At 45.0% G+C, this 23,872-nt stretch overlaps 1 protein-coding gene across 1 annotated transcript in view; it reads right to left on the bottom strand.

Moving 5' to 3' along the window:
- Nucleotides 1–18,095, bottom strand: part of ZDHHC20 (zDHHC palmitoyltransferase 20) — a 46,790-nt gene extending 28,695 nt beyond the window's left edge. Inside the window, exon 1 of the mRNA XM_075705059.1 lies at nucleotides 17,978–18,095. Within this exon, the coding sequence (XP_075561174.1) occupies nucleotides 17,978–18,095 (118 nt within the window). The remainder of the gene's footprint in view (nucleotides 1–17,977) is intronic.
- Nucleotides 18,096–23,872: the final 5,777 nt, after the last annotated feature.

The following is a 23,872-nucleotide window of genomic DNA, read 5'->3' as shown; positions in this document are numbered from 1 at the left end:
CCAATACCAAGCCCTGGGGAACACCACTTGTGACCAGCTGCCAACTGGATTTAACTCCATTCACCACCACTCTTTGGGCCCAGTCATTCAGCCAGTTTTTTTACCCAGCGAAGAGTACACCCACCCAAGCCATGAGCAGCCAGTTTCTCCAGGAGAGTGCTGTGGGAAATGGTGCCAAGCAGTGTTGAACACGTATTTCCGTAAACAAGAAATATGAAGAAGTTCTTAAATATCCTCTAACGGGATGGGAGAACATCACTATCTATAAAACTACAGGGAATTTTTTGTAAGTAATTCTGGTTAAAGCACTCCAGAATCTGTCGCCTCATTTCTGCTCTCAGTATAAAACAAGATTGTGAGCCAAATTTGATGTTTGAAGACTCAAAATAATGAGCAGTTTTTACATGCAGGAAAAAAGCTTAAGATTATATCACCTGTGAGACTTCATCAAAAAGATCCCTAAATAAACTTCATAAAAATTAACTAAAGCTTCACAGCACCAGGAAGATAATTTTCGTACCTAGGTCCCTTGGGTCAGAATGCAGTTATTAGACTGTGCAGAACAATTTTAGCTTGGCAAACTCCTGCAGTTTAAGGTAAAAGCCAACACTGAAACACTTGTGATTTTCATCCTGTCTTATCATCCTCAAATAAAATAAAAATAAAAGATGGTCAGTTCTCTTCTGCCTCAGAAGTTCATGCAAGTTAAGCATTTCTGTTTCTATTCCTTTCACTGTTCTTACTCCCATTGTCAGATAGATTAAATGAACAACAGTCCTACTACTTGTCCAAATTCACTCAGCAAATGGCAAATCAACAGTTTTAGGATCTTTATACTACAAAGCGAAGCCTTCCTTTAAATAAGTTAGTATTTATTCTTTACATAAAACAGACCTTTAAGTATTTGCTAGGCTAGCAACGTAACAAGCAGCTTTACAGCATCAAGAAATCAATTCTAGCTTTTGAACTCTGGTTCAGGAAAAATCCCACAGAACAAGACATTACCATTGTGGCCCACCGTCCCTGGCCTGCAGTTACAAGCTTAGCTCTCTATTGCTTTTCTCCTCTACTGCTTCTAACTACTTAGATACTGCCATTGCCTTCTGCTAAATTAATACCATTTTCATTCAAAAATTTCTAAAACACAGTTTCTTGTTTGGCAGGTGGGATGGGGGAAAAAGCAGCACTGCCTTTTTGCTTATTGATTTTTTTTTTTTAAACAAAATAAGCACTGCATATGTTTTATATGTTAACCTCAGGATGCAAAAGCACTATACACTAGATTAGATGCATCAGCACAAGTTAGTGCCTACAGCACTGCAGTCAACACAAACCTGTCCATATTTCAGAAACGTAAGCATTGTAGAACAGCTGTTCTTTTGATGATTTTAAAATATATCCTCATATCAGTCTACTGCTCAGCTACAAAAGGAAAAATAAGAGCAAAAATATTCTTAGGATTGGCTTCTTAATATTAAGTTTCTGGTTTCTTGAGAAGACTTACAAAGTTCTAGCAAGATATTGGTAGGGAAGGATAAAAATATGACTAGACAGTGAAAGCTGCAGTTCACTTCATTGCAAAGAGCTCAGAAGCAGGCACTTGCGTGCTCATGCACACAGTGAGTTTCCACTATAGCCTCAATTTCAAAGGATTCAACATGTCAGCATCATAGCACCGAGCAAGTCAAACGAAGTGAACGAGTCCCATCTATCTGACTGCAGTGCAGAGTTTTACCTTGGCTACCTTAGGGTTTCCAAAATCGGCCCGACTAAGGAAGGAGCTCAGCAAAGCCTGCCTATGAAGAGAGGTAAATGGGCCTACACTGAACTTCGTGCTGCTGCAGCTTGTCGAGGGATGTACAGGCCCAATACACTCCACTAGCCGGTCCTGTACCACTGAGTAGCTTACACATTGGACCTCCCAGTGCCTTGGGGTCACTGCAATATGAAGCACACAAAACTAAGTATGTGGTTTCACTTTCTACAGAATACTACCTCCAAAATACATGACACAGCCTTTTATTAGGCTGGATTCAAATGTAGTTTTTAGCTTGGACAGGTTACAGGACAAGCAGAAATTCCAGGTTTGACTTTGACAGAGGAAAAAGTTGTCTCTAGTTTTGATTTAGATACCTAGCATCACCCCTGGCAGCAAAGACACTTTTTCTTTCACGACCCCAGTTGTTCGTTACACATCTTCCTAGATACTCTTCCTTACATTGTTGTCCGTTATCTTTCATCTCACCTATGTCACAAGAATGAAAGAGGCGGAAGCCTATAGATTATCACAGGAAACAATCCTGCAGACATAGGGACATCATTAGTTGTATAACAAATGAGACTTGTGGGAAGATGTCACTTGTCAGAGGCATTCTTCTTGGAGTACGAACTGAGAGAGGTGCAAATTTCAGAAAGATTTGGAGAATTTATAAAGCTGCTTCAAGGAAACCTCCTAGAACATCTTGGAAGAACAAGTATGTTTAGGGAGCTGGTTTGCTTTCAGTTTCAGGCTTATTTTCAGGATTCCTAGGAAATGTTCAAGCACCTTCCAAATCACTGCATAATAGGAAAAAAACCACATCTCTCTATTCTGAGGCAAAGAGGTGGAATGATCTGCCAAGACCTTGCAAGAGGCATGCTAAAAGAAGACACATTTGCCTTCAACCTTGGAAGAGAAAAACCCCACCACTCTACAAAACCCACACACCACATCTCCTACTCTCCTAAAAGGCATATTCCAATCAAAGCTAGATATGCTCCTCGCGGAGCAAGAAATTCAACTGCAACTAACACAGAAGTATAGAAAAGGAAAAGAACTGATCCTGTTACTGATGTGCTATGTTTATTTCCACCATCCCCTCCCATGATGGCTCCTAGCAGGAGTCATACTTTGGGTATTATGGCCTTTCCATGAATCTCAAGAGTAACATTCACATTTTGGCTGACATTCCTCATGGGTGGGAAGAGAGTGATAAATGTGCAATTGCTTCCCTTCACCAGATGTACAGCCTTAACTTTTCTCAGTTTTTAAGTAAAAGGGTTAAAATATATACATACACATATGCGCACGCACACACATATACATATTTCCAGAAGTTACCATACTGAATCTCAACAGAAACTTGTCAGGGACACTACCCTATCTGCAAAGGCAAGCACCACTGACATTATCCAAAGTTTTTCATTTGTTCAGAGAATAGCATTTAATTGAAAGTATAACTTAGATTTACAGTAATGTAATTCCTATTTGCAAATGCAGACCTTAATCACTCACAAGAAGATGGTAGAAACATTACTTACTGACACAACTGGGACAGACAAAGAGTGAATTTCCTTGAAGAAATACTCATTTGACTTCTGTTACAGGGCAGTGCCAGAGCATGAAGGTCTTAGCACCTCTCCACTGCTTTCTAAAAGCCATACTTCTGTGACCTTTCCACACTGAGCTATTTCTTATTTCCTGACTGGCAGGCACACACTAGGTGCTTTCCTCCCTAAGCAGCAGGGAGTTGTTTTTAGACAAATGACTCAAGACGACTGAGTTGACAGCATCACGTAACCAGAAGCCAACGCAGAAAGATGCTGCCAGGCCCCTGCCAAAAGGCTATGGGGGCCCAGGAATTGCACACATGACTTGCCACCAGCTGGAATGAATGTCCTCTGCAGAAATTTGAGCCATACAAACCTAGAATTGTTTTATCTTCATATGGTGCTAGATTGACGTATTTTTTTACTCCAGATGTCCAGGAATAGGACAGAGGTTTCCCCTCAGTGCCCCACTAGGTAATTCAGAAAGTAATGTTTTCTAGAATGGTGAGGCAGGAGAGGTGGCTCCATAGGCCTTTGTGCTGCATCGCGCAAGAAGCACACATTGCCGCGCTGCGTGCCCCAGCAGTAGCACTGCCTGGGGCTGGTCTGCAGCATGGGTGCACCATCGCCCAGGTCTATCACAACGCTCCTCTCAGAGACATGACCTGTGGTGGACAACTGTTGCTGCAGGGTGTATGAAGTTATGCCTCTTAACCATCTACCCACTCCCCTATGGCAGACAGACATAGCAAAAGTGAGCACTTGCCTTCCTTCGGGTCAGCTTTGAGCTACCAAGGAAGACAAGTTTGAGTGACTACAAACAGCAGGGAACTGCAGTGATGAAGGGTGAATGGCAGTGAATGGCCTCTCGCCGTCCTGGGTTACGCACAGGCAGTCATGAGAGGGAAAGAAACCCTGCCAGGGCTACCAATACCTTAAAACAGCACAGCCGTTTCCACAAGCACATGAGCTAGAGCCCAGACTCCTCATACATGCTGTGCACATCAGCATCACTTCAGTGAGCTACTTCGCAACTTCAAGTGATCACAAGACGATGCCTTCAAAGTCACTGCAGGGAGTGTGTGGAGGGGGAGAAATCTGGGGTGGGAGGAGAAAGGAGGAAGAAAATGAAGCCAGGGAAGAGACACCTTGCTGCAAGCAGGATGTTCTGTTGTTCGTGGCCACCACCAGGTCTTCTATATTCATGATTGCCATGCCCACTGCTACAGGATTCAAAGAAGCATTATCACAGGGTCAGGTAAAATGAATTAGTATTTCAAATAAGGCAGTTCAAGCTGCACTGCAGACCTTTTATGTTATTTGTTACCAGTCATTGTTATGATTTGTTGTATGATTAAAACAGTATTAACACAATTCTTTCACTATAACAAGTAATTTAGAGCAGCCAGAGGCTTGCTGCCCAGAAAACACTCTCTCACCACAATAATAGAGTTTTTTATTTAGCCAAGGTCTTTTCAGCCTCAATGCAGACAGTACATACAAAAATACAAACAGGGCTACAGCAGAAATTAGCATAATCAATGCAAGATACTCCTTGGGTACCGAGTTACATTTAGTGATGAATTAAGCTATGACAACTGAAGAGGTTTCTGCTGTATATTCTGGGAATGGTAAATTCTGTGCTACCACTTCCACAGTTCAGAAACACAGCTACAAAGGCAGCTGACTTCTGGAACCCACAAAATCCTACAGCTGGCTCCTTACCTCTACAAGATATTCCTGAAAGTTATACCAAAGGTCTCCTAATGCTCTTCTCACTGAGGGTGCCTACATGTTTTAAATTATTTCAAAACCAAGAGTTACACTTGGTTAGCATGCAGGAGGACGTGTTGCCAGGTCTTAACCTCACAGTCCCACACTTGCGCCCGTGCTAAGAACCATAATGTATTAAGAGATGTATATCTCTGCCTAAATAACTAAAGGTTTTTTCTGCGTATAAAATTAGTATTCAGCTGTAGCAATGTACCAGGTTTGTTGTCCCTGAAAAGCCCTATTCCCTGAGAAGCACTATTCACTTTCAATTTACCATAATTGCCCAAAGAAACCTAATGTAACTTGATTTTCTTCAGCTATTTAATCACTATTGCCACTGCTCATTCTATTTGCATTTTGATGGATTTTAAACCCTAGCATTACTTCTACATGCTTTCCTCAGCTGCTTACTCTAATTATTGGACTTTCTTCATTCAGTTCTTTCCCCAAAATTCTACTTTATCATAACAATAACAGCTTTATCGCTCAGTCGTTCGGAATTGCTGCACATAAGTTGTTTCCAGTATTGCCCTTAAGCTATCAGACACAGTCAAAAGAAAGCCTGGCTTCTTCCTGAAAGACAAAGAGAGCTCTTACTCGCTGTGCTCCCTCTGGCTCATCGGGGAACAGGAAAAAACAGAATCGGCAGAAAGGCATGGAAACTCAGAGGCATCTGAGTGAAGCTAGCTTATGTCCACACCGCTAATTAATTACATTTACATTTACGCTCAGACTGGCCAGATCAAGCTCATAGTAACACTACACTCAAGTATCTGGATAAGTGAAAGGGCTTTTTGTGTTAGGAATAACTCCAGTGGTTCTGTAGTTAAGACACTACTAGGACACTCGCAAGAGAGAGGAGACAAACAGGATAATCAGCTGGTGTTGACAGAGTGCTAGTACCATACGTTGTATGGAGTTGTCTTATACACCCTGCACAAGATTAGGTGTTCTGCAGGTTATACTAGAAACCATCAATATATTTAAAGTAAAAAACCAACCAAACCAAACCCCCCACCCAACCAAAAAACCAGCAACATACAATTCATTCTTGTAACAGAATTTTTCAGGTAATTAAGGCATTAACATTTCTTTTTGAAAAAAGAACACTCTTCACTAACTTGTGGTTGTAACTGCCATTCAATACCTGCCTTCAATATTACGGTCACTCAAAGCTGAGTGTCTTACGGCTCAGGGCGCTACTAGTAAATCCATTTACTTCTCCTCTAGACAAATGAATATAGAGCGACAGACTTTATTTAGCTATTCCACACAGCTGTGAGGTATGATGGCAGGAGAGCAGAGGTGTCAGTTTGTGGGGAACAAAAATTTCAGACACAGCTGCTGTGACCTGCAGACATGAACCATCATCGCCCAGTGGCAAGAACTGTCAGCAGACGGTAGGGATCCACTTTGTTAATCAGGTATCCTTCTTTGCACTTGGCTTTGGACTCTTCCAAAATCAATTGTCTCCTTACTTACTTACTGACCCTGCTTGCAACAAGTGTTTCCTCAAATATTAGGATAAAATCTCCTTGCAAAACTCCATGCATAAAAATCTTCTTGTAAATCTCATTACAAAGTATTAGGCACTCTGTTTTCTGAGAGAAGGATTTTGCTGCTGCCAAGTTCATCACGTAATGGGAGGAATCAAACTGCCCAGCAAGCTGACTGTCTCTCATACATTAGGTCACTGGATTCCTCAAATGAAGTTTTAAGTTCAATTTTTTTGTAGCATTGGTCAGGTTTGATTGGTATTTGCCACCTGAGATTAAATATGGAACTACCTATGATGAGAAGAGCTAACTTTCTGCCAGCAACACATTAACAACATAGCAACCAGTAACGTGATTTACATGAACTCCTATCAAGATATTAGTAAACCATGCTTTTGAAGAGAGCCCTTTAAGGAAGTTTTGTTTTGAAAAAACATGTAATTTAAAAACATGTCTACTAGTTGTGAGAAAGTTTAATGTTGGGGAATTTATGTCTTTAACATACCGGACTTGTAAATATTAATATTTTAATACTTTATTATTTTTATTATTAAAATATTTACAGAATAAATAAAGGTTCAAAGAATTCTCATGGTGATTTAGAGAGTCTGTCCATATATGGCTCATCAAATTGGTTGATAACAAATACTGCCATCTTTTGATGCTGGAAGCTTTGCTGCTTGTGCTTCTGGCAAAACAAGATGTCACTCATTAAACCTTATTTGGACTGAAGTATCTTGGGACAAACCTTGACAGTAGCTAAAGCTACTTCCTCTAGTTTCTTTGCAAAAAGGAAGAAATAACTAGTGACTCCCCAGGAACGTAACAAAAGAAACAGGCGCTACAGAGGGGAAAAAACATCAGGGATAACAGGAAAGAAAGTTTTGGCTAGAGGACAGGATCAGAAAGACATGTTTTTGTTGCACCAGGTCTCATTTAACTACCAGAACACTTAGGAACATGAAAAAGTGATAGCACAAAGACTGCACAAGCCACTGCAAAGGGATTTTTGGATACTCCAGATCTATACTAAAACTTAGAAAGTACTGCAGAGTAAACAGAGAGGCAAGCATACAAAAGCCTATCATCCATATAGCTCTCATTGAGTAAATACTGCTTGCAATAAACAAACAAATAAATAAAATCCTCAGAGCTCACCTGGCTGCTGACAGTTTACCACATATTCTTGGAAAGCATTAACTCAGGACTCCATAAAAAGGTCAAGTGAAATATAAATCCTAACACAATGTGTGCCAAGGGAAGAAACAGTACTGCCTGCTACACCTCAGAGGTGCATTAGGGCTCCCATGACAAGGCACTGGGTGTAACACAGCAAGACTGGCAAACTGCCTAGCAAGAAACAAGTAGAGCTTGATGTATGCATGACACCTACTAGGAGAATTAGCTTTTGCTGTCATCTTCCCAGGATATCATGTTTCATAATACAGTTGCAACAATATCTACATTTGCAGGTGAAGTACTGGAGAGTGGTACACTGCTGTGAAATAATATTTGTGAAGAACAATAAATTATTGCCACTGGTTTAACACGTAAGTCAGGAACCACACGGAGTTATGGAAAGTTAGATCAGGAAAGTGATTTACTTCTAAACATCTACAACTAAGTGCAAGCTGACCCAGACCCTTAAACCTGCTGCCCCCTGAGAAGCCCCACAGAAACATAAGCCAAGATGGGATCAGGAGGTGCAGCCACTTGTCTAAAGACTCCAGAGAAGCCGTGCAGCAAGAGGAGAGCACTGTCACACAGCAGGAAAGGAGACTACCACAAAACCAGGCAGCTGAGGCATGGCAGCACAGCTCCCGATGCCCTGCACGTGCCTAACCTTCATTTCTGCTTGCAAACAGATCCCTGTTTCTGCTCCTAATGGCTCCTCGGCAATAGGGTTTCCCAAGTGACTCTGCAAGTGTGGGAAGAAGGGAGAAACATAGGATCTTTACAAGTTTGAGAACATCAATAGAAAAAAGCCACACAAAAAGAAAGAAAATTACTGAATCTAGTGCTCTTTAAGCTTCCCTTTGTCTAAATTATGAATTATTTAAAAAGTTCAAGCCTACCTTCTGCACCAGTTGCTGCTTTAGCTTTATCTCAGCAGGTATCTACCCTGCAACACAGCAAGTAATATCTCTGTATGCAATTACTAGGCTGAACTCAAGCTTTTTTTTAATATATCATTAGTTAAAAAAAAACAACCAAACAAACTTAAGGAGCAATAGACAAAACTGATAAAAATATACCCACACAAAAGATCCCCACAAAAATCCTATACACAACTTGCATTGTTTTCCAGATACTATAAAACAAGACCTGCATGTTAGTTACACAGGATTTTTCAAGACAGAACAGAAACCAAATTTTGCTCTGTTTTGGGCTCCTTTGCAATGTTCGGGTAAATCTGCACATCACAAACCCATAGATGTGAAAGCCTTCAGGTACCATCAATCCCAGCATTGTGGGAATACACTTCACTTCTCTGTGTTTTTAATCCACACTTGACAAACCTAAAAGCAATGACAACTTGTCAAGAAGAATGGTACAATAACAGGTTCTGTGCATTCACACTATGACAATGCAGTAGCCAAGGCACTTAACATAAGTTTTAAGTCTACCACAGACAACCGCAAACCAGCTTATAAAATATAACTGTCTGTCTAGGTTGTTTCAAACAAATGATGTCTGTTCCTCTCAAGGTTACTTGGATTTCATTTAAATTTTGTTTCATTCTCTCTGCAGTGGCAGCTTGCCTAATTCCAGATGAATTATTACTTCCATTTCTAAAATTTTTTGTCCCAAATAGGCTAAAAAGAAAAAAAAAAAAAAAAAGAAAAAGAAAAAAAAAAGAAAAAGAAAAAAAAAAGAAAAAGAAAAAGAAAAAAAGAGCTATCTCCCTGCTTAGCGCTTCACAAGAGATGCGTAAGAATTCCCCACTCTGGAGACAGACACACATCAATCAGGATGCACAACTGAAATGCCACAAACAAAAAACCCCTGCATAAAACCCTCACTTGATCTCTCTGTAAATCATATGACTAAAATGGTTCCGTGCTTTACGCTTAAGACAATGCTGCACCATATATAGCATCAGAGAGAGTGCTGCAGAAACTGCAAAGGCAAAGCATGCCCTTCCTGTGATCCAGTTCTCTTCGACAATCTCATAAGACAATTTTAATAGTCAAAAGGGAACATGAATAAGGAACGGATGAGCCATTTGGTCTTTCGAAAAAAAGGAAAAGCAGAGGCTTGAAATGCTGCAGAGGAGGAACTTGATTTTTAGCACAGATAAGAAAAGACAGTCAAAGGTTATGTAGGAGGCACTCCACTGAGGATTGAGGGTGGGGGAGCAGAAGAGGGGGAAGGGTCTGGTTTTTTTTTTTCTTGACCCAGGACAGGAGAAGTTAAGCACGTACTACAGGACACAATTTAGTGACAGCAGAAGGAGGTGTATTAATACTGGGGAAGTAGCTAAAAGAGCAGATGTATTCTTTGTGGTCTCATTATCCCTTATATACCTAATTCATCCTGGTGGAGATTCAGCTCAAACAGGAAAGTGGCCTGTGGTTACTTCTCAAATGTTTCTATTCAATTTCATACATACTAACAACAGAAAAACGGATACTCTTGTCCTGTTACAGGAAGAATATACACCGGGTAGGGAGGAGTTAACAACTCTGTTGAAAACTCCACAAGAGCTGTTTCAGGAAACCCAGGAACCTATAGTTTATAACACCTGTATATGAAAGTACATGCTACACCAGCATAAACTCTTACCAGTTGTAGGAGACTGTTGAACAAAAAGAGTTGGATAAACACTGACATATTGAATGGGTGAAAAATGAACCCCATGAAGCCTCTGTATTTACAGGCACAATTTTAGACAGACAACTAGGACTTCTCTTACTCCCATTTTCCATCACAGGCAGTCTCAAGTTCCAAAAGCAAAAGCAGGTACAGTGCCATCCAAGTGTTTCAGCTGCCACAGGTGTATGAGAACTCTGCTCAGATACCCATCTTTGTAACAGCGTAAATTCTTTGATTATAGAAAGCATGTCTACATTAACTATAAAAATATGAGCTGCTAGAGAACAAAGTTTTAATTATTTAAAATTTCAACAGACAGCAGAACCTGAAGTTCACAGTATGCAGAGGGTCAATGACCTCAAAGTAATGTCTACTGAAAACATACACTTGAAATTCTGGTCCTTTTACCCATAGCATCTTGTAGGAAAACTGGGAGACTAGTAAGTGATGAAGTAACATAAAAGCCCCGATTAAAAATGAAAGTGACTTTTTAGCTCACTGTTCTAACTCTGAAGCCATACAGAAAGCTCCTACTGTTGTTACCAGAGAAAAATTTGAGAAGTTATTTTTCATAACCTTAAATACTCATCTGTGGTGGGTTGACCCTGTCTGGATGCCAAGTGCCCACAAAGCCACTCTATCACTCCCCTTCTCAACTGGATGGGGGAGAGAAAACATAACGAACAAAGAGCTCGTGGGTCAAGATAAGGACAGGGAGATCACTCGGCAATTACCGTCAGGGGCAAAACAGACTCAACTTGGGAAAAATCAGTTTAATTTATTGCCAATCAAAACTGAGTAATGGGAAATAAAACCAAATCTTAAAACACCTTCCCCCCACCCCTCCCTTCTTTCCGGACTCAAGTTCACTCCTGATTTTCTCTGCCTCCTCCCTGCCCTGAGCAGCACAGGGGGACAGGGAATGGGGGTTGCAGTCAGTTCATCACGCGTTGTCTCTGCCACTCCTTCCTCCTCAGGGGAGGACTCCTCACACTCTTCCCCTGCTCCAGCGTGGGCTCCCTCCCATGGGAGACAGCCCTCCATGAACTGCTCCAATGTGGGTCCTTCCCACAGGCTACAGTTCATGAACTGCTCCAGCGTGGGTCCCTCCCACGGGGTGCAGTCCTTCAGGAGCAGCCTGCTCCAGCGTTGGTCCCCCGCGGGGTCACAAGCCCTGCCAGCAAACCTGCTCCAGCATGGGCTCCTCTCTCTCCATGGGTCCACAGGTCCTGCCAGGAGCCTGCTCCAGCGTGGGCTTCCCATGGGGTCACAGCCTCCTTTGGGCATATCCAGCTGCTCTGGCATGGGGTTCTCCACAGGCTGCAGGTGGATATCTGCTCCACCGTGGACCTCCATGGGCTGCAGGGGCACAGCTGCCTCACCGTGGTCTGCACCACGGGCTGCAGGGGAATCTCTGCTCCGGTGCCTGGAGCACCTCCTCCCCCTCCTTCACTGACCTTGGTGTCTGCAGAGTTGTTCCTCTCACATATTCTCACTCCTCACTCCAGCTGCAGTTTGTGTCCCTGGTTGTTTTTTTCCTCCCTTCTTAAATATGTTATCCCAGGGGCACTACCATCATCACTGATGGGCTCAGCCTTGGCCAGTGGAGGGTCCGTCTTGGAGCCAGCTGGCATTGGCTCTATCAGACGCAGGGGAAGCTTCTAGCAGCTTCTCACAGAAGGCACCCCTGCAGCCCCCCCACTACCAAAACCTTGCCGGGCAAACCCAATACACTATCTAAGCCCTTTCCAACCAAGAACAAAAGCTTTATAGTCCACACCTAAAAGGCAATCAGGAAGTGCTGCAGCAATGAGTGATCACAGCTACAACAGAAGAGTAACACCACAAGCAGAGTTCCTGCTTCTGCTCAGGTAGTTGTGCTCAGCTCCCTGCTCTCCTTAAGCCCCTTCCCGCCCCTACTCCAAAGCCATCCTACCCATGGACCAGTTTTGGCCAAGCTTTGAAGCTTGGTGGAGGTCTCACACTAAGTATATGCCAGTAAGGTTCACCAAAGCTGTTGCATGGGTAGAAGAGACAGGCGCACACTCCCTGTTAGGAAATAGCTGCTCTGAGCTCAGGTGCTCATCTTCTGCCTGGCAGAAGCTAAGCAACACCAAACTGGCCACCGCACCACACTTCTTTTTGACCGAATGGTAACTAGGAATCAAGGAAAGATGCCAAATCCTGCAGAGCTGTCAAGAGTGGTTTGGCAGATACAGAGGAAAACTGACAACGGAGGGCTGGGGTGGACACTGAAGACAGAGGGCTGGGAGGGAGAAGAGGGATGGATCTTTCCGCTGGCAGAAGAGTAGGAAGAGCAGACACAAGACAACTCCCCAATAAACCAGGCTGACTAGTTCCGTTGCTCTTTCATTAGAGGAGCATTTTTCATTAGAGGACTGCCAAGAGAGCAGACTTCATGCCATATAAAGGGCACATGCCCACCCATCCTTATAAACTAATATGACCAATACAGTGCAAAGCACCATATAAGAAGATAGATAATTTTTCTACTCAGGCTGAACATCTACTTTTCAAATACATTTGTATCCAGTCTGGAACACCTCAACAGGAATTCTACTTATTTATAATATCAGAAAAGGTTCTAATTTAAGATGATAATACGCATGGTTGAGCCGAGATACTACAACACAACTAAGTGCATCCAAAGCAGTTCAACTTCTTTATTTTGAAATTCCTGAGAGGCACATAAACATAGTTAACTGTTACTAATGATCTAACCTGTTTAATTTGCTGTTCCTTTTCTTGAAAGCTAACCCTCTTTTCCTACGGGAATGCTTTTTGCATGCTTAACATGCAAATGTTGTACTTCAGTACTGATACTTCAGCTTTTTCTGTAGTTGCAAATCAGAAGTTACTGACACACTGCTGTTAATATCACCTTGCCATTGCTTGATAGCTACTGCATTAGCATTTTCAGTAGAGATTTCTTCTGGAGGAGGTAGATGGAATTACCTTCTCTCTGTTTATGCAACAGACTCTTCAAATGGGAGCATTACAAGAGATCACCATGTGCTTCTCATGTGGACTGTGCTTTGGGGAAATCAGAGCTATCTCCCTACTGACAAGAGCTACTGCAGTCTCCTGGAACAGTAAGGAGTTCAATTTGTACCAGTAACAGGAAGTTATTCTAAATTACAGACTGCTTTGTTTCCCGGTATTTTAGACACACTAGATATTACACTGTATCAAAAAAACCCCAAACCTTTCTGCAAGTAGAAGCTATGAAAAGAACACACAACTACTTACTCCCATAGCTTTCAAAATCACATTTTTCCATACTCTGTGGAGTTTGAGGCATGAAAACACTCATACATTTACAAGACTAGTAAATCCATAAACCAAGCCATTCTCCTTGCAACTCTCAGCCCAGGAGAAAAGCCAGGACCATGCTCTTCAGAACATAAAGTTCTCATTATAGAAGTAAAACCCTAACCTGAACAAGATTTTAATTTTTTTTTTTAATTTTTTTTTAAATAAAACCAGCTAATATACCTTAGTTACAATCTGCAGGCAACTCAGCCAAAGTCAACTTCTTGCTCTTTTTCTCAGTGCACACTGCACTACCAAATTCTCTTAAGTGTTTTAGCAAAAGGGTTGCCTGTAGGAAACAGGCTGGCTTCACCCACCATCTCCTACTACATGTGTCAAGAGTGTCTTCTGACCACCCTCTAGCCAGTCTGTATTACAGCTGATCACCTACAAAAATGTTTGGGATAGGTAATAAGATACAAGTCAGCCACAAGTGAAAATGAACCACAAGAGAAGAGCTCCACTCTTTCTGAGCTTCTGAACAATGTGGTAACCAGACACAATCAGTTCAATTCACTAACAGCATAATACAGCCATTGTTTACAAAGCAATGTTAAAAGCAAAACATGTTTTGATAACAAGAAAGAACACATGAAATGGTTTTAAACTAATGAAAAGCTATTTTACAACATTTCTTTTGTATTTCTAGGTGTGCTTTCTTGCAAACAGAGCTCTGGGCAAGTTTTATGTGAAAAGGAGAAATAATCTAGTAAGGAAGTATTCATTCATGTTTTTCTACTTCAAAACATTTTAAAAAATATGAATGAGATGTTGCCTCGAGTCTTTTGCAGTTCAGTTATACATGTTCACAGATTTTTTTCCCAGTCTGCTGACATTCCCTCAACTTCTACGCGTTTGGTGAGAAACGCTTGTTTTCACCTTTCCAATTAGCTTAGTAGCTAATTTACCTGATAGATCACAACTACACAGCAACAGTGGTCTAAATAAGCCAGTGTTCACCAGCATACAACATCAATGCTTCACAGAGACACAACAATGCTGGCAGTTTCCATGGGAGGAAAACAATAGACTAGCTCATGAATCTCCTTTCATTTTATCCACACCAGTCCTCCTCAGTGTTCACAGCCAGTATGTAGGCAATATAATTTAGGGTTATAGAAGAGGCATAACCAAGTAAGTACATACTAGCAGTAAATTACAGAGTAAGACTGAGTCCATCAGACACCTAAAGCAAGACACTAAGCAACATGTGAGCACCCCAGCAGAGGAGGGTGGGGCAAGCAGCAGAGAGAAGCAAAACTGAAAGGAAAAGGGTGATGTGGTGAAAGAAGCAGCCCCAACTTTGCTATACTATCTTCTACTTTATTAGGAATATTTTATGATACTACACTAAGCTTTGCTTCCCACTTGATCTGCATGTATTCTAACTGAATACATGTCTAACCTTTAATACATAAGCAGGGACTACAAGGAGGGGAAAAAAAAAACCAGGAAGAAGAAACAGTTGGGGGAATGAAGATTTTCTCTCTTCCCATTTCCTTGTTAGCCTCATGTCTTAACAGTTACCTCATCTTTACGAATAACCTTTGAGAAAACACTGGTGTCTGTGGGGTTTCAATTTCTCTTTTACACTCAGTATTTACTTGAAATTTTCTACTGTGTCTCCTCTTTTCCAAAGCTTCCCTTCCTCCATCTGTCTTTCCTTTACCCAGGCACACATCAGCTGCATATTGTGCCCTTTGCCAAAGCCACAGAAGTGCAACAAGCCATAAGCCCTGCTTATGCACCCACCATATGTGAACATCTGCAGAGACCGGCATCACCATATGCATTAGCCGTGCGCTAAAGGCACGTCCTTGCTCTTCTTCGTAGTACACAGTGCAATGGTTCTCAAACCAAAATAAAACATAAGGAGCACCGGGAGAAAGTAAACATATCTGCCCAGAGAAACAGAAAATCCTGTATTTCACCATACATCCCCCCTATGCCGGTTTGAACTCAACTGCAGTGTAAAAGAAAAGCAAAGGAGAAAAAAAACCCCACCAAACAAAAAACCCCAAATACAAACCCCCTTTTCTCTCCCTTGATGACATTTTATCAAGAGTGTAAACAAAATTCAACACGTTAAAAACAAACAAACAAGCCAACCTAAAACCCACAACAGAAAAAAATCACGGAAAAATAAAATCCTTGGTCACCAAGTATGATTCAGACAGGTAGGAACTGTAAAATTCAATGACAGCAATAAAAAACAGTAAGTAATTTTCTTATTAAATGACCACTGTTTCTTAATAGTCTGTATGTGCAGACGTTAAGAATAAAGCTGATTTGTGAGCAAAAAGTGCCAGACGTCTAGAAACCAGATTTATAGATGCGAAAGTTCTCGCATAAACAGGAGCCAACCTTTCAATGATTTTCACACAAATGAAAACCTAATGAACTCGGAAGGGCTCTTTGCAACTTCTCTATGCCTGTGAACGAGAAATTATTCACCAGCACCCAGCCCTGACCCACTCTGTGATCAAGACACAGAGCTGGGACCTGGGACGTGTTCTGTTCCCAACTCAGCCAGAGGCCACCTGTGTGACCCTGGACAAGTCTCTTAATCTCCAAGTTTTTGTTCTTTGCTTAAGAGAAGAATCGCATCGCCCTAACCTGCCTTTTCTCATGCCAGTCAGACTGTAACAGGTACAGAAAACCTTCCTGTCACACCTGTAAAATGGGAGTCTATAACCTTACACAGCCCCTCTCAGGACTACTGTAGCAACTACCCATGCCCCAGACCTCCAGTATTAAAGACTGTCTAAAATTTGGTTCCAAGTGTTTATAGTTTTAAGCATGATTTTCCCAGAAAACCAGTACTATTTACTCACACAAACAGACTACTAAACCATAGCAATCTGGCAAGTTTGGATACACTGACATATTTGCAACTCTCTCATGTCAACATTTCATGTAATACCTCAATAAGTGTTACTTTACAACTATATTTCTACTATTTTAAGTCCAAGTAACTTTTTGCCTGTGGTTTATGTTCCAGTCCGCAAACATCAAGCTAACACAAAAGGCGGTGAAATACCATGGGCATTCAGAAAAGTTATCCAAAAACCTAAGTCCTGCAGAAAAGAAGTAACCGATTATTTCTAACGAAAGATGTCTTTACAAGTTTGCCCAGATACAAAGTATATGCAAGCCTTTTATTTCTAGCTAGGGATATCAAAGCACGTATTTTACACAAAAAGCAAGAAGTGCAGGGACCTACAGACACTAAGCAGACCTATACGTAGCTTAAAATAGTTCTTTGTACTTTTGATTTTTTTTTTCCTTTTCATTTCAGCTTCCTTACTTAAACATGCCAAACGCTCAGTAACGCATTCCTTAAGGAGATGTTCCTTAGTTTTCCTACGCTGCTTCCAAGTTCTACCAAGTCTGACAAACCCTGCGCATCACCGTGCCGGTCCGTTCACCCTGCCCGGAGAAAGCCAACATCCTCCTGAGCCGAAGTTCCCTCCTGAAGACAGAAAAGGGTAAATACCATCCTGACGGACACCGTCTGCAAGTCAGATTTACGTAACGCTGAGCCCTTGTCCAGAAAGCCTTGACGCGGCCTGACAAAACCCCGTAAGCCCTAAAGCCTTTCCCCTGCCCGCTCTAAGCGGGATGTTTCCAGCTTCATTATGCGTCAGCGACACTGGACTTCTTAATTAGAAGGAGGGAGGATAAATACACCCATAAGACCGTCAAGGAATTATATTATACATCAAGAAGACATATTAACAAAGGAAAAACAGAGAGGGGAAACTTCTCCCGTGGAGACATGAGGGGCAGAGACCCCACGAAGGGTCTGGCAGCCCCCACGGAGTCCTCGTGGGGTCTCTGCCCCTCACGGCTCCCTGAAGTGTCCCTGCCCCTCCCCGCCTCAAACGAAGCGCCCCGGACCCCCCGCCTGGGCCTCCTCTCTCCCGTCCCCGTCCCTCGCTTCTCCACAGGCGACCCGGGGCCGGGACCACGCCGCCATGAGGCGCCTGAGGGCGGGCTCCCGCCGTCCTCGCCCGCGGCCCCGGGAGGACGCCAGAGGCGGGGGGACAACAGGTAAACCCGGCCCCGGAGGGAGCCCCTGAGGGGGGATCTCCTCTCGCCCACCTGAAGGAAAGCCTGAGGCGGGCGAAGGGAAAGGAAAGCCCGCCGGGGCGCAGGGGAGAAGGTGGCCCCGGAGCAGGCGGGTGGCGAGGGGTCCTCCCCGCCCGGCTGGCAGCTCCCGGCGCCCGCCACCGTCCCCGTCCACTCACACACACACAGCTCCACCACGTAGGCGTAGTAGGACCAGGCCACGACCAGGGCGATGAAGACCACGGGCACCCAGGCCAGCACCTTCTGGCAACACTTGAGGACGTGGGACGGCGCCATCTTCCCTGCCGGGCCGCCGCAGGAGGCATCGGCGCCGGCGCTGCAACGGGCGGCGGCGGCGGCTGCAGCTACGGCCGCCGCTGCGGAGCCGGCCCCGGGCGGGCGGGCAGGCCCTGGGCGGGCCGCAGTGGGCGGGAGAGGGGCGGCCCCGGCGGCCGCCGCCGCCTCCTTCCCGCGGGCGCCGAACCGCCCCAGCGTCCCGCCGGCCTCCGCTGCCGCCTCCCGCCCGGCCCTCGGCCCTCGCCTCCGCCGGGAGGGGGGCGAGCGGGCGCCCTCGCACAGGGCGGGCCGGTCGTGGGGGTTTGGCCCTGCACCGGCGGGGCTGTTTCTGGGCAGGATCCTCCTCCAGCCATAAAAAAATAGTCTTAAACCTCAGCGTTACTCGTTTGCGGTCCTGAGCGGGCGGGCGGCTCGGTGCCGGCCGTCCTGGGCACAAAAGCGCCGGGACGCGTCCGGGCAGCCATCCCCGGGGCTCTGTCGCTTCCTCCTGCTCACTAAGTCCGTGTACTCACAGGGCTCAAATAGCTCGCTGGATACAACAGTGTTTATTTATAAATAACTTCCTACACTGTTTTCTGGACTTCTGTTAATGCCTGACAACTGCGGGCAGCGCCGCGACCTTCCGGAAAGGCACCGCGTCGGGCGCTGCTTTGCGAGGCTGATTTTCTATAACCTGGATGTTTTAAACGCTTGAGATGCTTAGCCTTGCTACAGCATCGCTCTCGCCTGGCACCCCCGGGGTCGGAACGGCTCTGCGGCAGGACCAAAAATCGCCATTTCTCTTCAAAACGCGAGGCTGCCTGCGCCGGCCGCGCTGCCCCCGCTGTCGGGCGGCCCTGGCGGCTCCCGCGGCGCTGCGGCGCCACCTGGCGGCGGCGGGCGGGCTGCGCCCCGGGGGAGCCCTGCGGCCCCGGCAGCGGCGGGGAGGACAAAATCGGCAGGGCGAGGGGTACGGCCTTGGCAGCCCGGGGGTGCGGCGTGGGGAGGGGGTGCCCCGAGAAGGCTTGGGGGAAAACAGCAAGGGGGGATAGCTGGGCGCAGCCTGGGCTTCGGGACCACGCAGTCCTGAGCGTGGAGAGGCTAAGCGGGTGGGAACGGCCATAGGGTTGCCTCGACACAAGGTGGGGGTAATTATTACGGCCTTGCCCGCTGATGAGGCGATGGAAAACGTGCTGAGACGGTTGATGAGGAATTCAGAAGGCTGTGAGCCTCTAACAGCTAATAAGGAGGGGACGCCCTGGACAAATGCCCCGGCGGCAGCAGCCTGTCTGTGTGGGGACGGGCATGTGTGTTCATCGGGGCGTTACAGCAGAGGAAAGATGCAGCGGCCTCTGATCTTGGCATATACAGAATAACAGTGGAGCAGGGAGATGTGCCCAGGGACCGTGGAAAGATGGAGATCCGCTTGGGATCAAGTCTAAGTGTTGGGCATGCTAGCACGTGGGAGCAGGACCAGGACGGTAAGGAAGGGCGCTGCAAAATCGTACATCATAATGCAAGGGCTGCTAAAGAAAGGGATTACAGGAGAGGGGGAGAGCTGGTGGAACAGCTTGGTCTGGCCCATTCCTAACGGAGAGCTGGAAGGCGTGGGAGGAGCGACTGGTTACATGGATGGCATCTTGGTCATGGGGACTAGTCACTCTAGAGAAGTACTAACAAGGATAGAGCAGTTTGGATTTAACGTGAGCTAGGAAAATCTTGGGCTGATGTGCTGGTTAGCACATCAGGGATATTGTTGAAGTATTCCAGCTCCTCTAAATCTTCATTCTGTTTGTTAAAGGTGTAAAAACATGCAACAGCTGCTGGTGTGTGCTTTCCCTCCAGATCTCAAGGCAGTTTTAACACTTAGCCTCAAGACAATGGGAACAAATTTAAATGCTTAGTGTCCTAGTAATGAATATTTGTTAATAGTCCTCTCAGAAGTAACCAGTTTTACCTTTGAAGGGGTGTGGAATGAACAAAAAAAAATTGGAACAAATAAATTAGTTTTTTGGATTGAAGCACAATATGGGGCAGGTGCAGAAGTTGCATGGAGTCTGAATGGTACCTTTGCAACCAAAGTGATACTAGAGGAACGCAGTTGTATCAGCCTATATATACTGCAGGTTAATTTGGGCCGCTGAGCATATCCAAACAAGATCTGGTATTAATCCTGTGAATTATGGAATGAAATTAGGAGTGTCAGAAATATGGAATGACATATGGAATGTCAGAAATTAAGTATTCTGGACTACATTCAGAGTGTGCCTCTTCTGTACTGCCTGCCTGGCAAAACTTTCCTGGCATACTGGCTGCCGGGCAAATGTCATGGAAACAATATAGAAGGTACGGGCACATCTGACATTTAACAGTCCTAAATTAATTTGACGTTGAAATGCTCTCAGCTAAACTCAGGAAGATGGGTGGTGGCAGTGGTATTTTGAATCCCATACAAAGTAATTCAGCAACAAACTTGGGGTGGTTATCTGTCGTGGTTTAACCCCAGCCAGCAACTAAGCCCCACACAGCTGCTCGCTCACTTCCCCCAGTGGGATGGGGGAGAGAATTGGGAGTCAAGGTGAGAAAACTTGTGGATTGAGATAAAGACAGTTTAATAGGTAAAGCAAAAGCTGCACATGCAAACAAAGCAAAACAAGGAATTCATTCCCTACTTGCCATCCGCAGGCAGGTGTTCAGCCATCTCCAGGAAAGCTGGGCTCCATCACGCATAATGGTTCCTTGGGAAGACAAATGCCATCACTCTGAACGTCACCCACTTCCTTCGTCTTCCCCCAGCTTTATATGCCGAACATGACATCATATGGTGTGGGATATCCCTTTGGTCAGTTGGGGTCAGCTGTCCCAGCTGTGCCCCCTCCCAGCTTCTTGTGCACCTCCAGCCTACTCGCTGGTGGGGTGGTGTGAGGAGCGGAAAAGGCCTTGACTCTGTGTAAGCCCTGCTCAGCAATGACGAAAACATCCCTGCATTATCAACATTGTTTTCAACACAAATCCAAAACATAGCCCCATACTAGCTACTGTGAAGAAAATTAACTCTACCGCAGTCAAAACCAGCACATTATCTGATGCAGCGACAATGATAACCACCCGGGATTGCCAAAAGTAGCATGTGCCTAAAGGGACTGCCAATTTAACAGAAAATGCCTCTGAGGCATTCAACTGAACAGTATCTCTGGCTATTTACTGTGCCAAGCGCAACTGCTGGCAACTGAAACAGTGAACTGAAACGGCGGTTATATACTATTTGTAAGGAGTTAATTCCTTTCTCATGGGCAATACAGCAGAGACATCCTGTGTCCGGGGGGTCACCAGGTGAGTGGTGCCAATTTGCATCTCGGGAGTGGGATGGATCTTCAACGATGGGGTGGTGGCTTGGGGACTTATTAAAGGAGGGGCATGAACAGTGGGATATAAAACCTTGCGTTAGCCTACTGAAAGCCATGGGTACAGGGCTGTGGGAACCTGATTTATAAGGGGAATGTGCACATATAGTACAACCTCAAGCCTAACCAACCACTGCTGGAAGTGAACAACTTCACAGCACGTGTGCCCTGTACCACCTACCGAACCCGGTGGAGCACCGTGGGTATCACCGTGTGTCGGTGAGAAGGAGGCAGAATGGGAACGCCAGTGGTATTTGGTAACAGCGAGGGTTGTATGTGCGTTGCCTCACTGCTAGCGGTAGTGTGGGAGGATAACACAAGTGTTTATTTGGGAGGAGTTTGGGTGGAGAAAGGATGGTACAAGGGCAGTGAAAAAGCGGGTCCAGAAATAGAGAAAATGGGGAAAAGTAAGAACAACGGAGGGGCATTTTCTGACGGTAAGAGTGTGGGTGCCTCCACATGGCAGCGATGCTGACCTGCAGACCCAAACCCACCATGACACCGGGGGGAACCCCCCTGAACAGCCCTGCTGGACTCCCCATCAGCTCTCTGACCAAACCGCTTGGTGTGGGACGGCGGAGTGAGGAGGGGTAGGCTTGCACCTTGATACTCAGCGGTGGGAGGCAAGGGAGGACAGGACTGTAATGCAGTATGCTTGGGTGTCATCTGCAGGTTTTAAGAATGATTGTTACTTTTAGAGTTGTCTGTGCTTTTTTTTTTTTTAATCGCTGTGTTAGTTTCTCAGTAGTGTATTCAGTGAATAAACATTGTACTCTCAAGACTGCAATCTAAAGGGAAGGGAGTTGGACCTGCGAAGTAAAGCTGCAAACAGCTTTTACCAAGCTTGTACTGTGTGTGGCCGGCTGTTACGGCGCACTGACCCTCCTCTCATCCCCGCTCCCACCAACTTTCCTAACAAAATGCCATGACCCTTCACAATAAGCACAATTCCTAACATGAAGACTAAGAAGCACAGCCATGAATAAAAATAGGCTTAACTAGCAAACGATTCGTCGTGCCAGGGAAGATGCGAGGTGATCCCACATGACTCTCCCTATCCCAGTCTTCCTTGCTGATGCTGACTCCAGCTTCACCCGTGGGGGTATCAGCAGGGCCACATGCCTGTTGACACAACCCCCTTTTAGCACGTGTCAATACCGAGCTGCAGGAACAGCCGCTGCGTGTGGTTTGGAAGGAGTCTGATGCCGGCAAAGCTGGAAGCCGTGACATGGCCAGTATTTCTGTTCTGGGTCAGACAGGTGCCTTGGGGAGGACAGAAAGCCAGTGACAGCTGCATAAAGCTAGGACAGGATGGGTGATTTTTGACCAGCTATTGTCCAGTAAAATTTCTGTGCAATGTTTCCATACTGACAGGAACTGAAGTGAAACTGGATTAAACAAGGACAACATCAAGGTTGTGAGGTGGCAGAGGGGGACTGTTCATCCCCAGATAGTCCCCCCACCGAGGAGTTCCGCTGCCCGAGGAGCCCTTTGGTCCAGCTGGCAGGAACTAACATCTTCCACTTCTCAAAGTCACCTGGGATATCTCTGCAAGGACCTCTTGAGAAGAAACCAGCTCCTTGAATAGAAGCCAAGCAGGGTGGAAGGAAGCTCTGCTAGAAATCACCAAGCGCCTGTTTGGCTTCAAAGGGCCGCACTGCAGCTGGTGCAAACTGCGCTGCCTCAGATGTGGGGAGGGACAAGTGGTAACACTTCAGGCAGGCTCAGGGAAACTAAACAGCAACTGAGAACGCCATGTCGTGGGAATGGCTGCCCACCTCACTCGCATCTGATCCCGTAACTGTAAAATAGAAAAAAAAAAAAAAAAAAAAAAAAAAAAAAGGTGTCCCCTGTCCATTTTCACATTTCACGCCTCCATTTCTGGCTGCCCACCTGCTTTAGCCACAGAAAGAACTGCATGAGAGAAGTGAAACATCTCCCCTTGCAGCCTCAGCACCGGTTGGGGTCTATTGCACAATATTCCAGATGTTTGTTGGTCTATTTGCAATAAATAGTTCGTGCAGGTTGCCAGGAACAGGTGGCAAAATTTACTGCACTGTAAATTACTGTATCATCCCTTTCAACTTTTTTTTTTTTTTTTTTTTAAATTAAAAATACAGCTACCAACATTTGCTATGCTTTTGGAAAGGTGACTTAGAGCAAGACACTGCAAACACTCCAGTTTTTCAGAATTTCTCTCTGTGCTATTTAGACCTCATCATCTACAACAATTTAATCTCCATTTTGCTTCTGTATTTTTTGCCTCTCAGAGTAGCTCATCTTAAATTCCAGGAACATGCAATCCCCAGGTAGCGGCATCCCAACAGCCTCTTAGATGGAGCTGGATGCAAAATGATAATTTGTCTCATTAGGAATCTTGTTATTTGCTCCTGG

Source organism: Pelecanus crispus, chromosome 1 (genome assembly GCF_030463565.1).
Source record: "Pelecanus crispus isolate bPelCri1 chromosome 1, bPelCri1.pri, whole genome shotgun sequence".
Lineage (NCBI taxonomy): Eukaryota > Metazoa > Chordata > Aves > Pelecaniformes > Pelecanidae > Pelecanus > Pelecanus crispus.
Note: the sequence above shows the minus strand (reverse complement) of the source record. Positions and strands in the feature narration are given on the sequence as shown.